Raw genomic sequence first — 17,102 nt, 5'->3', positions numbered from 1 at the left:
ATGAATTATAACTGGCTCAAAGTGTCATGGATCTTTCTTTTTTTTTTTTTTAAAAAAAAAAAAAACCAAGGAAAGGGAAAACACTTGCCGGAAGGGTTGCCAATTTATTTTTGAGATGTCTACCACGAAGTCAAGGATTCAAAATCACCATCCGTCGCTCAAGCTTGATGCGCTAGCTTGTAAAGTGACAAATAGAGTGTTTTTTTTTTAATGGTCATGTTGAGGTTTTTTAAGCCGTTGACGGCCAAAGCGGACCGATTGATTTCCATTTCCTGCTATTGTTGACAATAGAAACAGCACAGCTAGATCATCGTATTAAGCTTATTCAAAGGTTTAGGAATTATTATTGGAAGAGGATTATTCACCCTTGTTTAGTCATAAAACAACGAGGCCTCCCAATAATTATAAAAGACAAAAAGGAAAAATGAAAGGACTAAATCACCAGGGAATTCTAGTCTTGTTTGAGAAAGGAAACAAACTTATGCAGTAATTCAACAGCCTTCTCTGAATTGAGATCATGCAAATAGAAGCAGTGCTCTACATCTTCATTCTCAACAATTTCAACGCTTCCCTTCCATCCACTCTTCTTCAACTTCTCGTAATAGTTCCTTCCTACAGCAATTAAGCTGTCTTTCTCAGCCACAAAGATCAAAACCCTCTCACAGCCAAGCCTAGCAAGATCTTCTAGTCCCGGATTCAGCCTGGGATCATCCAACCCACTATTACTAGGGCACATGTATAACCACATCTTGTCATCCTCGGTGCCACCAAAAAAATGGATGCACCAAGATCATGCCAACTACCTTCACTCCGGGTAACCCAAGTGACCCGACCCGGAATGCTAGAGTATGTGATATGTTAGCCCCACCACTGTCTCCCCCCACAAAAACTTTACCAAAATCAGCGTGATTGTTCAGCCACGGATCAGCTCCACTCCCATCAGCATGTGAAGCCACCCACTGGAGCGCTTCCCACGAGTCCTCATAGCATGCTGGTATCGGCCTGGTAGGGAAGAGACCATACTCAACAGAGACAAGACAACAATAACGTTAGCGTCAGCTGCTACTTTGTTGCATAAAACATGGTAGGGAATAGCAGAGGGTGAAAACGCTACAAAGCCACCACCATGCATGAAAAGTAAGAGAGGGAGTTTTTGGTCAGGGGCTTTGAGTTTCGGCAAGAAAATACGGACAGACACTTGGGGTTCAGTTAAGATCATCACATCTTTGGACTGAACCCCAGTAATGAGGTCAGTGGATGGTGGGACTTTGGGGCATTCCGGCCAGACTAATTCGACACGGCTGTCTTTGTACACCTTGAAGGACCGAAACTCATGGACAACTTCATTATCAGCCGATGGCGCCATTGCTGAAAGAAAGAAGCTTGACTTACTGAAGAAAATGATTAAGAAGCAAGGTGGAGAAGTATGGACATGTAGCTAGTTCTTTCCAGATATAAATTCAATGTTCCCCTTTCATCGATGTTTAATATAGAAATAGATGCCATGCCTGCGGGATGTCACGACCTCGTGGCATGTTTGTGTGTTATTATGAATTTATTAAAAAAATTAAAAAATATTATATAGAGAAAAACTATTGAAATATATAATACAATTCACAATGTATAATGTTTTAAATAAAAAAAAACTACAAATTAAAATCAACAATGATTATTTTAAAAAAAAAACATTCATTAGAAAAAAAAATATATCTATGTAAAGAATTATTGTAGTACTCTATCATGTTTTAAAAAATAAAATTACAGAACTAAATTTTTAACTAATTCAATATTATAAAAAACTCAACAAAAATAATTTTAAAAAAACATTAAAACAAAAAAGAATAAAAAAAGAAAAAGACAATCTTGAAAATAATATATGTAAAACCCAAAATAAAATGGAAAAAAAAAAGAATTAAAAAAAGAAAAAAGAAAAGAAAAAGAAAAGCAAGTGTCATGGGAAATGCTACGGCACTTTCCCACACTTTTAGAATATTAGTTAATAATACCGTGCCTATCAATACTTTAAAGGAGCGCATATGTCAGTTTATGTGCCTAATAATTAATGATTAAGCGGATGGGCAATAAGAGGATTTGCAATTACTTTAATGTTAATTGGCGGATCGTAGGGTTGGAAATGGATCGGTAGCCGTCGATAGCGGACACATAGTTTACTCTGCCGGTCAAGAAATGTTTTATTATTCTATTTTGATGACTGAATAACTCATATCACTAAGCGACTACAAGGTTTTGCCGAACCTCATTTGTTGATTGAATCACAATTATTAAAACTTGTCGGGCACGGTATTATTCTAGGACGTGATTGACATGCTACCTTATAGGTTAGGCGCAAAAAAAATAATTAATAAAGTTTGATTGGCATTCATCCCTCTCAAATTTACTCTCCAAGATTATTAGTTGTTCAAAATTATTATTGTACATTATTATTTAGAAGGTGTACGAGATTTCATTACCTTATAATCTATACCAGCTCGAATCCCAGCCATTCATCCAACGAAAAATTAATCAGTGGAGTGTAAAGCTGTGATCAATAGGTGGTTAATTAAAATTACGTTAATTAGGCTATCTTGACGTGACTAATACCAGCTGTAATAAGAACTTGTTCCTTGTCATTTTCCGTTGGTGAATAAAAACGGTACGTACTGGTCTGCAGGCCATGGCTAATTGGTGCTTGTTGTTATTATAGCGTCTGTTAAAGCCATCCTGATAATGGAACTTGTATTTCAATTCACACTTCCTTTTCTTAAGAGGTTTTTGAAGCTTTGAAAGAGGATTCCTGCTGAGATAGGCAAGCACGGAGAACTAGACGAATCTTCGTTATAATGTTTGAATCTTTTAACTGTAACTTTCTTTTTGAAATATCTTCTTGATCTTCAATGTCCGTTATCTAGCTAGAGATGAAGTAGTTATAAATTTTGAATATTTGTAATTATAACTCTCTTCTTGCTCTTCAATGTTTGTTATCTTCTTATGTTTAACATTCCCTTGCAAAATGATAGGTGTCATAATCCATTTTTAGGTTATTTTTTAAATTCATTTTTTCTCTTCCAAAAAATCAAAAAAATATTTAAACTAAAAATTAAAAAAAAATTAATAATAATAACAATAAAAAGAGGATGTCAGAGCGCCCATAAAATGGCTAGAAGTTGGTTGAGGAGGCTCAAAAATTCAAAGATTAAAATTTGACTATATATTTTTTACAAATGAAGAGCCTTATTGACAAAGAAAAATTATAATTCGAGAAAAAAAGTCCAAAATCAGATGTTTATGGACTCAATTAAATTTTATTAGAGATTTAAATGAATTTATATAGTGTTTGATTACAAGAAAAATTGATTTTTAAGTCAATTTAGGCTTTAATTTGAAGAAATTAAGGTTCTGTGGTCAAAGTAGAATTTTTGAGAGTTGATTTGGCCAAATCAGGGGCTTAATTGCATAGATATTAAAGTTTGATAGCCAATTAGGGATTTGATTGAAGAAATCCAAAACCAAGAATCAAATTGGAAAAGGTGCATAAATAAAGGGACTAAAATTGACCAAATAAAAGTCAAATTGAATAAATTGGAAGTTTATTGATTAATTAAGGGTCAAATTGCATAAATCCAAAACCAAGGACCAAAGAGAAAAACACACGAAATCTGGGGTTGAAGTTGAAGTTCTTTATGGGTAAAATTGAACAAAATTAAAAGTTTGAAGCTAATCAGGGGTGTAGATAAAAATAAATCATAAATTAAAGGACTAAATCGTAAGGTACTATTTATCTTCTTCTCCAGCGAGGCTGGTTAGGTGGCCACCTTCCCAAGGCATTTGGTGCCTCATTTCATCACCAAATTGGATGAAACGTACACATAAACGATCTTGTGATACCTAACTACACGCTAGCGTAAGCTGTTCGGGTTGATCGAGGCTGTAGAGGCGGTGGCACCACTCCAAAGTGGCCAACCCGACTAGCCATTTTTCCTACAAAATTGACAATTCATGATTGCTACTTTGAGCCAATGGTTGGGATGCTTTCCTGTTGAACCAAGGGTTGGGATTTTGTACCATACGATAAAATGTGTCCCTCTTCCACTGCCTATAAATAGATTTGATCTTCATGCCCAGGGGTGGATAAATGTGGGTTGAAATACAACAAAAAAACTAGCCTCCCTAACGTGGTCTGCCACCTTCACCTTCCTTCTCTTTCTTTCTCTACCATTTCAGAGCAAAACCACGCTGCCATTAGTATGTAAGCCTCCATATCCATAATAGGAAGCTAACACAACCGCTGGTCGACCACCTAGAGCCACCATCGGCCTCCTTTTCCTCTCTACAGCCCGCTCGTTTTCTCTTCCCTTTCTCTCTCTACCGCAGCCTCCTACCATAACCATCACCCCCACTGATATGTCCACCTCCATATCCACCAACCCAGATCTTCATAAGAGGCGGATCAGCCATCGCGACTGTAACCATCATCAAACTTCGCAGATTTCTTCTCCTTTCTTCCTCTTCCTGCCGCAACCACCACCAATCGCCACTGTTGGCACCGCTTGGACCATGCTGCCCTTCATACCGTCCAGACCACCGCCATCCCAGGTCAGCCTTCCTCCCTTTTTCTTCTTCTTCTTCTTCTTCTTCCCCATTGTTCACTGTGTGAACAGTAGGAGTGAATTAATTCACGCCTACTATTCATGCATGAACAGAAGGGATTTGGCCCAGAATTGTTTTTGGGCCGGGTTCGGCCCAATTCAAAAAAAATATTTTTAGAAAAATTTGTGATTTTTCCGCGTATTTTGTTATGGAATTTTGCTTAATATTGATTTGTATTTTTATACCGTAAAGCTACAAATACAATATTAAAATACTCGGTTTTCGTCAAAAGATTGCAAAAAATTTATAAAATAAAAAAAAATATATTTTTGTTTTCATGCATACAGCTAGGGGTGTTCAAAAAAACCGACCAACCGATTAAACCGAGAAAATCGAGAAACAATTAATCGAAAAAACCGAACCGATAGAAAAAACCGATTAAAAATTTTAAAAAAACCACCCGGTCCGGTTCGGTTCCGGTTTTAAAAAGCTTAAACCGATTAAACCGGACCAAACCGAACCGGTTTAATTGAATCTAAAACAAAATATAAAAAGAAACATCCTGAACCTAAATAATAAATACCCTAACCCTACAAAACTTTGCCAGCCGCCCCCCCCTCCAAAACCTTTCCAGCCCACTCACCATCCCCCTTCCCTTTTCTCCAAAACCTTTCCAGCCCACTCACCCTCCCCCTTTCCTTTTCCCCCTTCCAGCAACCCCATCCCTTCCTCCCCACTCTCTCTCCCTCTCAAAACCTTTCGAGCTGCTCACCCTCCCCCTTCCCCCTTCCCTTTCCAGCAACCCCATCCCTCCCTCCCCGCTCTCTCCCCCCCTTCCCCTTTTCCAGTGGCCCTACCCCTCCCTCTCTCCCTCTCCTCTGTGCACAAGGCTTAAAGATAGATCCAGTGATTTTGATTCAATTAAGGGAGATCTTTCAGATCTCAAGCGAAGAGCTTGGATTCAAAGTTTTCAACAAGGATTTTTTGAATGTGATTCGGCCAAGTTTGTGTAGTGATTGTGATTCAGCCAAGTTTTCTTTTATTTAATTAGTTTCAGTTTTTCTGGTTTCTAAGGCTAAAAAACCGACCCGAACCGAACAAAACCGGTTCGGTTTGAACCGGTTTTCGGTTCGGTTCGGGTTATATTAACAAGAAATGGTATTTTTCGGTTCGGTTGAATTTTTATGTTAAAACCGGATCGAACCGGACCGTGAACACCCCTACATACAGCCCAGTCTCTCAAAACTTAAAAGAAAAATCATATTGTATTTTCATACAACAAAGAAAACTTCAAAAATAAATATATTTTAGCATGCATTTTGGCTTTAATAACCAGTTTATTAAAGTCACGAGAACTCGGCTAATATTTTTTAAAAAATCAAAAATATTTTTTTGTTTTAATGTCTGAGATTACGAATTTATATGTAAAACGTATTCCTGATATTAAAAACGTAGTTCTTTTATAGATATTAGAACGATTAGGTTTCCCCTCATAAGATAAGAACCTTCTTACCGAGAAGGGCTTTTCTTAAACCATAGAGAGACTAACAATTTAAAAAAAAAAACATGACAAGACCTTAGATTTTTATAAGATAATAAAACAATGCAACTTACCTTATGTAGGGCGTATTTGGAGTGCTAATACCTTCTCTTTACGCAACTAGTCTCCTTACCCGATCTCTGAGACCAGTTAGGATTCCTAATGACCAAAATACTAAGTGGCGACTCGTATTTATTTTTCCACTAATAAAAGACAAGAATCCCTTGTCTTCCTATATTTGTGAAGATAGGCATACCACACCTGATGAGGGTGATGGGCAATCGCTGCGACGCCACATACGTGCGACAATAGGGATAGGAATCACCATCAATTTGGTCTATAAAAACATAAACCTTGTTGTAGTATGACCTTCGATAGAGACATTTGCAATCTAATCATGTGTTGAAATATGTCGTACCAGGATATCTTTATTAAGAACTATTTCATGGATGAAGTGATCATCCACCTCTATGTGCTTGGTTTTGGCATGAAAAATAGAATTAGAGGCAAGATATATCGCACCTGCATCATCACACCATAGTGTAGGAGGTGATGACAATGAAATGCCAAGATATCGTAATAACATTTGAAGCCAATATAGTTCAGTAGTGACAAGAGCCATAGATCGATATTCGACCATAATGCTAGATTTAGACACAACACTTTATTTCTTTGCACTCTAGGATATGAGATTTTGGCCTAGAAACACAATATAACCACTTGTACATTTTTTATTATCAGGATTTTCAGCTCAATCTGCATCACAGAAAACATCTAATGCTGTTGTGGATTAAGTGTGGTGAATACCACAATCAATTGTTCCTTTTAAGTAACGAAGAACCCTTTTGGTAGCAATTCAGTGTGGTTCTTGTGAAGCATGCATGAATTGGCACAATTGGTCCACTATATAGCTGATGTCAGGTCTTGTTAAAATGCAATATTGAGGGGCACCAATAACTTGGTGATATTCAGTTGGATCATTCAATGATTCTCCTTCATGAGCTGACAGCTTGAGTCCTAAAGTTGTTGGTGTAGATAAAGGTCTAGCTCCAATCATTTATGTCTTGTCAAGTAGATCAAAAATGTATTTTGATTGTTTGAGATGAAGTCCCTCCATATTGAGAGCTTGAATACCAAGGAAATAGGAAAGAGTTTCAAGATGTCTGACTTGAAAGGTACTTTGTAATTGTTTAATGAAGTCTTCAATTTTTGAATTGTTGGTTCATATGAAAATAATATCTTCTCAAGGACAGGTTCGATCCTTCCACAAACCCTTGAAGATCATTGCTTTTAAAGAAGGGCAGAAACTGAGATTGTCATCCTAAATAATTTGTTCTATCGAGCTTAAAAGAAGTAAGAGCTACTGTTGGATTGAGATGTAAAAGATTAAATCAAAGTAGCATGAGTGAAAGTGCTCTGATACTAAGCAAGTAATGAAAACAAACAATTATAAGGGAAAACGTGATCTGTACATATTTTTTTAATGAGCAAATACTAGTACAACAGAAGCTCGTGTGCATATATATATATATATATATATATTTTTTTTTTTAAATCCCGACTCCCGGCCTTAAAGAATGAGTAACTGGCTAAAAGCGTCATGGATCTTTTTTTTTTTAAAAAAAAAAAAAACAAAGGAAAGGGAAAACCATAGTTATTAAACCCGATCGGGGTTGACCCAGCTAAAGGACTGGGTCTCGAGTTTCATGGGTCAACTCAGGTCAACTCGGAGTTAACCCGGATTAACCCATAAAAATTAAAAAAAATTAAATTTAATATTTCATATGAAAAAATCCATGTAAATATAGATTATAATTATTATAAATAATGAAGTTTAAAAAAATATTTCAAAATTTTTTTTATCCCACATTAAAAAGATATTATGTTAAGCTTTTAAGTTGAAGTATTTAAATTAAAAAAGTTTTTTTATCCCACATTGAAAAAACATAACTTTTTCCTTGGAACATAGAGTATATATATAAAAGGGATTTAAATCCCACATTGAAAAGATACTATGTTATCTTTTTAAATTAAAATATTTAAACTAAAAGGTTTTTTATCCCACATTGAAAAAACATGATTTTTTTCTTGGGAACATAGAGTATATATACTAATGGATTTCAAATCCCATATTGAAAAAAACATAACTTTTTTCATGCAAACATAGAGTATATATATGAAATGGCTTTAAATCCCACATTGAAAAGATACTATGTTATCTTTTTAAGTTGAAGTATTTGAACTAAAAGGTTTTTTATCCCACATTGAAAAATCATTATTTTTTTCTTGGAAAGATAGAGTATATATATGAAAGTGCTTCAAATCCCACATTGAAAAAACATAACTTTTTTCATGGGAACACATGGTATATATATATGAAAGTGCTTCAAATCTTACATTGAAAAGATACTATGTTATCCTTTTAAGTTGAAGTATTTAAACCAAAATAATTTTTTATCCTACATTGAAAAAACATGACGTTTTTTCTTGGAAACATAAAGTATACTAATAGGTTTCAAATCCCACATCTTAAAAAAAAAAAAAAAAAGTCTCATCCGGGTTTGCTCGGGTCACCCGGGTTTGACCGGGCTGTTGTCACAACTAATTTTTTATTAAACCCGGATTGATCCAGCCACCAATTCGACCAGGTCCCGGATCGATCTACCAAGCCAGGTCAGGTTTAATAACTATGGAGAAAACACTTGCCGAAGGGTTGCCAATTTATTTTTGAGATCTCTACCACGAAGTCAAGGATTCAAAATCACCAACCGTCGCTCAAGCTTGACGCCCTAGCTTGTATAGTGACAAATAGGGGTTTTTTTTTTTTAATGGTCATGTTGAGGTTTTTTAAGCCGTTGACGGCCAAAGCGGACCGCTGATTTCCATTTCATGCTATTGTTGACGATTTCGTTTAAATTAAAGATGGAAAAAAACTCACGATACAATAAAAACAGCAGGGAATTCAAAGGTTTAGGAATTAGGATTGGAAGACGATTATTCACCCTTGTCTAGTCATAAAACAACGATGCCTCCCAATAATTATAAAGACAAAAAGGAAAAATGAAAGGACTAAATCACCAGGGAATTCTAGTCTTGTTTGAGAAAGGAAACAAACTTATGCAGTAATTCAACAGCCTTCTCAGAATTGAGATCATGCAAATAGAAGCAATGCTCTTCATCTTCATTCTCAACAATTTCAACGCTTCCCTTCCATCCACTCTTCTTCAACTTCTCGTAATAGTTCCTTCCTACAGCAATTAAGCTGTCTTTCTCAGCCACAAAGATCAACACCCTCTCACAGCCAAGCCTAGCAAGATCTTCTAATCCCGGATTCAGCCTGGGATCATCCAACCCCCTATTACTTGGGCACATGTATAGCCACATCTTGTCATCCTCGGTACCACCAAAAAATGGATGCACCATGATCATTCCAACTACCTTCACTCCGGGTAACCCAAGTGACCCGACCTGGAATGCTAGAGTATGTGATATGTTAGCCCCACCACTGTCTCCCCCCAAAAAAACTTTACCAAAATCAGCATGATTGTTCAGCCACGGCTCAGATCCACTCCCATCAGCATGTGAAGCCACCCACTGGAGCGCTTCCCACGAGTCCTCATAGCATGCTGGTATCGGTCTGGTAGGGAAGAGACCATACTCAACAGAGACAACAATAACGTTAGCGTCAGCTGCTACTTTGTTGCATAAAACGTGGTAGGGAATAGCGGAGGCTGAAAACATTACAAAGCCACCACCGTGCAAGAAAAGTAAGAGGGGGAGTTTTTGGTCAGGGGCTTTGAGTTTCGGCAAGAAAATACGGACAGACACTTGGGGTTCAGTTAAGATCATCACATCTTTGGACTGAACCCCAGTAATCAGGTCAGTGGATGGTGGGAATTTGGGGAATTCCGGCCAGACTAATTCGACACGGCTGTCTTTGTACACCTTGAAGAACCGAAACTCATGGACAACTTCATTATCAGCCGGTGGCGCCATTGCTGAAAGAAAGAAGCTTGACTTATTGAAGGAAATGATTAAGAAGCAAGGTGGAGAAGTATGGACACGTAGCTAGTTCTTTCCAGATATAAATTCAATGTTCTCCATAGAATAATACCGTGCCTATCAATACTTTAAAGGAGCACATATGTCGATGTTTATGTACCTAATAATTAATGATTAAGCAGTTGGCCAATAAGAGGATTTGCAATTACTTTAATGTTAATCGGCGGATCTTAGGGTTGGAAATGGATCGGTAGCCGTCGATAGCGTACATTTGTTCAATGAGTGGAGATATTAATAAATAAGAACGCATAATAATAGTTTACGGATATAGATATTATTATTATATTATACTTAAAACTAAAAGTAAAAGGTATTGAGAAACCCAAATGCACTTTAAATTACAATTCACAGTGCATTTTTTTTTTTCTTTCGTTTTTTTTCCTAACTTTCCCTTTTCTTCTTTTTTTTCCTCGTTTATTTTTTTTTTGTCCAAAATTACTTTCCTTTTTTTTTCCAACTTTCTTCTTTTTTTCCTCTTTTTTTGTTCATTTATTTTTTTTAAAATTATCTTTGTTGATTTTACATTTTAAATATTGAGTTGGTTAAAAATTTCGCTTTGTAATTTTTTTTTTAAATAACGTGGATTGCTATGGTGTTTTTACATAATTTTTCTATTTTATTTTTTTGTTTTTAAAAATTATATTTTTTGATTTTTTTTATTGAGCTAATTGAAAATTTAGTTTTGTAATTTTTTTTCTTCAAAAAATTATTGATTGCTATAGTGTTTCTCTGCATGTTTTTTTTATGTTTTTCTTCAAAATTATTTTTTTTATTATATTTTTTAATATTGAGCTAGTTAAAAATAAAAAGTTACAATATATGAGGAAAGCACTGTAACTTTCCTCGTAAATTACTATGTATTGTTACAATATTTTTACCCACGTGATTTTTTTTCTGTTTTGTTATGTTTTTTTTCTAAAATTATCTTTTTTAATTTTATTTTTTAAATATTAAGCTGGTTAAGAATTGCAATTACAAGTAAATACAAGTATTTCCTCACAAAACACTATGGATTGATACAATTTTTCCTCACATGATTTTTTTTTTTCAGTTTCTTTTATGTTTTCTTTTTTTTTTTTAATATTTTTTTCCAAAATTATCTTCACATGATATGGTAGTTACATATTCAACTTCACATGTTGATAAAGTGACTACGAGTTGTTTATTTGAACTACTTGTGAATAATGTGTCTCCCATATAGAAAACAAAACCTATATTGCTCTTTTTATCATCCATATCCCCAGCCAATCACTATCATTATAACTCACAAGTTTAAAGCAATTAGAATAACCCTAGATAAGCCAAAATCAATAGCATCTCTGATATACCGAAGAATTCGCTTCAATGTTTTAAAATGTGTCATAGTTGGTGTCTTCATATACCTACTCATAAGTTCTACTCAAAAAGTAATATTTGGATGAATACATGTCAATTATCTCAAACTCCCAATTAAGCTCTTGAATATTGTAGAGTTTATTTTTTCTCCTTCATCATTCTTTAACATCTTTTCTTCACAGTCAACTAGAGTATGTATTCTTGCACAATCCTTCATTTTAAACTTTTTGAGAACATCCCTTGCAAATTTCTATTGATTTATAAAGATTATATTTTCTCAATGTTTGATCTCAATTCCTAGGTAATAGGACAAGAGACCAATATATGTCATCTTAAACTCTTTGATCATTTCTTTTTGAAGTCTTCGAACATCTTTGAATTATTTCTTGTAAAAATCAAGTCATTTACATATAAACATACAATAAGAGTTTCACCACTCTTTTTTATCTTTACATAGATATCATTTTTATGGGGGCATTTAACAAATCTATTCTTTAAAAAATAACCATCAATGTGACTATACCAAGCCCTTGAGGTTTACTTCAATCCATACAAGCTTTCACTTCATATCCCATAGGCTACTTAATATACACCCTTTTTTCAAGAAAACTATTAAGAAAGGCTAATTTGACATCTATTTGATATATTCTTTGCCTATGTTGGGCAACGATGGCAATAATTAATCGAATAGTCTCCAATCTAGCCCATGGATTAAATACTTCATCATAGTTAATCACATGCTTTTAACTATCCAATCTACCTTTTGCCACTAATCTTGCCTTGTGTATCCATATTTTCTTTGGCATTCTTCTTTTCTTTTTAGATCCACTTGACACCTATTGGCTTCTTTCTATTTGGTCTACAGACTAATCTTCATGTGTCATTCTTCTCAATTGATGTAATCTCCTTATTCATAGCAATTTTTCATTTTGCACCCTTTATTACTTCTTCAAACACTATAGGATCAAATGTAGTAAGATGACAATATAGTGTTACATCATTATTAATTATATTAGTTCTTATAAGTCATTAAGGCTCTTTATTTTCTTGGTGAAGTTCTACTACTTGAGCTTCCATTGGAAGAAAAGAAAGAAAGAGAAGTTAAGCTTATTAGTGTTTTTGGAGGTGTAACTATAAGTTCTTAATGATCTTCATATCTTTTATCCTCTTAATTGAGAATCGGTAGGAAGTCATATTTCTCACCATCATCTACCTTTCAATCTCATGCTCCTTTTTCATTGAACTCAACATCTCTATTAATCATCATCTTTTCTTTATTAGGGTTATAAAGCTTGTATCCTTTGAACTTTTAATCATAGCCCACAAAGATCATCTTTTTACTCTTGTCATCTTACTTGGTCATTACTTGATCATTTAAATACACATAGTTAATGCTCTAAAAAACTTTCAAGTGAGAGACACTTGGCTTTCTTCCACTTCATGCTTCTTGTGGAGTTATGCCATTTAAGTCTTTGGTAGGACATCTTTAGGCATCTTCTTGGTTTTTAGCATACTTTTTGCCATGTTGAGAATGATGTTATTCTTTCTCTCTACCATACCATTTTGTTTTTGGGATCTAAGCATCGTTAGAAGTCTCTTTATACCATAATCTTCACTTAACTCATTAAAATTATTAGAACAAAATTCACCCCTTACCCGTCTTAACTGATTTTATAGAATAAACACTTTTTTTTTTCAATTAATGCCTTAAACTTTTTAAGAAAAATTAAACAAGTTAGACTTTTTTTAAAAAGTAGAAAATACAAATTCTTACTAAATGAACATGGTTTGATAGATCCACAAACTTCGATAAGTATTTCTTATAGGATTTTAACTTGCTCTTGATGTGAACCCCTTCAGAAAGCTCTTGTGAAATTATTTGCCCATTAAACATACTTCACACAACTGATTTGGAATTATAATGGATGGCAAACCCTTCAATATCTCTATTTATGCCATTATCTTCAAGTTATGAAAGTTTATATGACCAAGTCTTATATGTCAAAGCCAAATTTCATCCTTCACACATGTATTTAGGCACATCCATCTCTATGTTTAGCAAGAATATTTTATTCTTTATCATGACTACCTTTACAATTATAGCTCCTTTAGTTTTAAGTAATGTCAAAGTACGTTCTTTCATCTTAATAGCATACCTCTTTTCTAGCAATTATTCTAAGCTCAATATTTTTCTTTTCACCATTGATATATAATAGACATCACCAATAAATTGATAACTTTTATCTTTTAATTTAATCAAAATCATATATTTTCCTTTGATGACAACCTTTGAATGATCCACAAAGGTGACATTACCTCTAATTACTTTCTGAACCTATCTTTGTCTCCATACATATGTTTATTGGTTCCATTATATTGATACCATATGTTCCTTTTGTTTTACATTCACTTATTATACATTAGCAATAGGGTGTTTTTATTTTTTTCTTCTATTACTAGATTTGCATTATCCCCAACCCTATTGGTTGGACTCCAGCAATCCCTAGCATAATGACATATCTTTTGCAATTATAACATTTAACTTTTGATTTGTCAAATTTGGATTTTAGATTGCCACTGACAGTGTAATTGGTCGACTAGTTTACTTGATGCGATTGAACGATTGACTTGTTAAGGCTATCATGACCTCCTCTTCCAAATTTTTCTCTTCCTCCTCTTCATTTTCTTTGTCCATGTGCTCTACCCCTTTATGAATATCCAGAACCATCTTTGCTTTGAAAAAAGTGTTTGCGTAATTTTTCTCTTGAATCTTATTGCGTAATTTATCCATCTCTTGAATCTTATTGACTTTTTTCTCATAAGCTTGTAATTTTTCCATGAGACATTGGATTGAAAGAACATCCATGTTTTGTAGCGAGCATATGATCTTCTCTACCACACATGTCTCATTCATCTTCTCCTGATATATCTTCATTTGATTATATACAGCCAATACTCTTACAAAGTATTCTGAAATTTTTTTTGATTTAAGCATATGTAACTTTTCAAAGTCACCATATAGCTTTTGTAGGCAACCTTTCTCACATTCCCATCTCCTTAGTTTGATTCTTGCAAAACTTCTCATACTTGCTTGGTGATGGTTGCATTAACCACTATCTTAAAAGTGGCATCATCTAGACATTGGTGGATGATTGTGAGTGCTTGTTGATCATTCATTCGTGCCTTTTGCATAGCCTTCCTTTGAGATGAAGTCAACGTTGCTCCATCTATATTCTCCTCAAAGCCTTTTTCAACCATCTCTCATATATATTGGGAACCTAGCCAAGCTTTTACTTAAATACACAAAGTTTCATAATTATCTTTTGTCAACCTAGGATATTGAAGTGAGAAGTTTGGATTGGCCATGTCAAATAATCAAACCTAAGCTTTATAACCACTTGTTGAAAGGAAGATAAGTGTGGTATAAGATCAAAAACAATAATGCAAAGTCAAAAACTCAAGAACAAGAAGAAGATTGAGAGGAAGATATATTTTTATTAAGTGTTTATCTCTAAACTTTTTTAGTTATTCTCTCTCTTTTTGTACTTCTGAATAATGTTGAATTACAAGGTTTTTTTTATAGGCATAAAGTCCTATACAATCAAGGAATTAAACTAACACAAGAAAATATTAATCTGAATAGAAATAGTATTTTGCCGATTGAATCAGACGACCAGTTCTCATTTTTAAAACAGCTTTCATGTTAAGGTGATGTAGCAATAGTAATTACTACCCGAGGCTACGAGGGGTTAGCATTACAAAAAGACTGGGGGGTAAAAACCAATGCCATTGTTTTTCTAAAAATATTTTTATTTTAAAAAACAGTAAATTATATAATGATGAATTGTTTTACTTTTAGTTAGTGAATGTGTTGCTTTTGTTCTAAAAGTAAAATAATTTACATTTAAAGTATAAGTATTTTATTTTTAAAGTATAGCATAACCTAACAAAACATAATTTTTAAAACAAAAGGCAATTGTAATTTAAAAGCACATCAATATTAAATAGGTGCTTGTTTTTAAATGCGTCAAATTATCATTGTGCCAGGCTGCAACTCGTTACTCTTTTTTTCTTTTCTTTTATTTTCTTTTCCTTTGAATTAGTTATATTTTCTTCATTACATGTTAGTTAGACAATAGGATTTGCAAATGAAATTTGAAGGTATCTATTCTTATATGCAATCTCGTGATTTCTTTGCCTTTTCTTTTCCAAGTAAAAAAATAATTTCTCAAATAATATCAACTTGTCTGCATTACTTTTATTAGTTTTTACTCCTTTTTTTTTCCTTTCTTTTTTTCAATGTACTAACCCTACAAAAAAAAATTAATGTTAATGATTGAAAAAAAAAATATTCAACCTGTGTGTAATCATACACATCCTCAATCGAGTTAAAAAATAAAAAGAAAACAGATTCATCTCAAAAGTTGGTGTGTTATGATGTTTGTTTTTTTATCACTCAACAATCATGGACTTGTGTCGTCCTCTCCACCGTTCACTACCGGACAAATGTAGGTTAGGCGATTGATTATCTTTTATCAACATTATTTTATATTTTCTTTTGATCCCTCTATACCACCAACCTTTAAAAAAAAAAAAAAAGGCACCTTTTGAGTCTTTACAAATCTTCATGATTATCTCGGTTTCAGTTTTTGCAATATGATCCTCATAATTTAATTATTATTGATCCTAATTTGTTTAAAATGGCTAAACATTTAAGTTTGTTTAGAAAAACTGGTTGATTAGAAACACAATTTTTTACAGTAGAAAATAAAAGTATCAGTCCTCTACTACATGCATGGTGGCGGCTTTTGCTTTGAGTCTGCCTTCTCACCACTTTTTGGCACTGGTTGTTGAATCCAATGTCATTACTATATCACTTGAATACGGGCTATGGCCAGAGAGGCCCTAACCCGAAAGTTGTATAGATTCTTGGGTAAGGCTTTAATGGCTCACATCACATGTCAAAGGAAATGGATCTGAGCCATGGTTGAATAACCACACGGATTTTAGTCGATTTTTCATGGGTGGAGATAGTGGCGGAGCTAATATGTCCAATTTCTTGGCAGTCAAATAGGGTCATATGGGTTACCCGGTGTGAGGTTTGTTGGAATGATTATGGCGCATCCATTTTTGATGGCATGGAGAATGATGAAATGTGGATGTATATGTACCCTACAAATTATGGGAAGCAAGATCTTAGGTGATAAACTTATTTTTAACAGATCTAAAAAACTCTTATGATCTTTCTCTTTTTAAAGGAATGAACATGTATCAAGTGAGGTGTGGTAATGTGTCAAGCCCATCATATAGGGGCTTGGCAATGTCTCAAGTTATGGGTATGCTGGGTCTGGTGCTATCCAAACCCAGATACAATTAGGTTTGACAGTGCACCAAGCCCTGGGAATACTTGGTATAGCGCTAGTCAGACCCAACATTGATTAGGTTTCGTGGTACGCCAAGCACTTGGCACGCCGATGTAAATGCGCACCTTTCCTTGGAACGCCAAAGGGAATGACTATCTGCTCTTGGCACGTTCAAGAAAATAAGGTAATGTGGATCTAACAAACATGTCAAAGAG

The 17,102-nt window shown here is 34.3% G+C and overlaps 1 protein-coding gene and 1 pseudogene across 1 annotated transcript; both read right to left on the bottom strand.

The window, feature by feature from the left end:
• Window positions 1-315: 315 nt before the first annotated feature.
• On the bottom strand, window positions 316-1,503 carry LOC118050696 (probable carboxylesterase 12; annotated as a pseudogene).
• A 7,549-nt stretch (window positions 1,504-9,052) lies between these two features.
• Window positions 9,053-10,248, bottom strand: LOC118050695 (probable carboxylesterase 12). The gene has a single exon (XM_035061118.2). The coding sequence runs from the start codon at window positions 10,121-10,123 to the stop codon at window positions 9,215-9,217; it is 909 nt and encodes a 302-aa protein (XP_034917009.1). The 5' UTR covers window positions 10,124-10,248; the 3' UTR covers window positions 9,053-9,214.
• Between the last annotated feature and the right edge of the window lie 6,854 nt (window positions 10,249-17,102).

Source organism: Populus alba, chromosome 4 (assembly GCF_005239225.2).
Source record: "Populus alba chromosome 4, ASM523922v2, whole genome shotgun sequence".
Lineage (NCBI taxonomy): Eukaryota > Viridiplantae > Streptophyta > Magnoliopsida > Malpighiales > Salicaceae > Populus > Populus alba.
This window is presented reverse-complemented; position numbering and strand designations above follow the sequence as displayed.

What these genes read in the sequence shown, in the direction of transcription:
- LOC118050695 (XM_035061118.2), bottom strand. Translation starts at nt 10,123, where the DNA reads ATGGCGCCACCGGCTGATAATGAAGTTGTCCATGAGTTTCGGTTCTTC.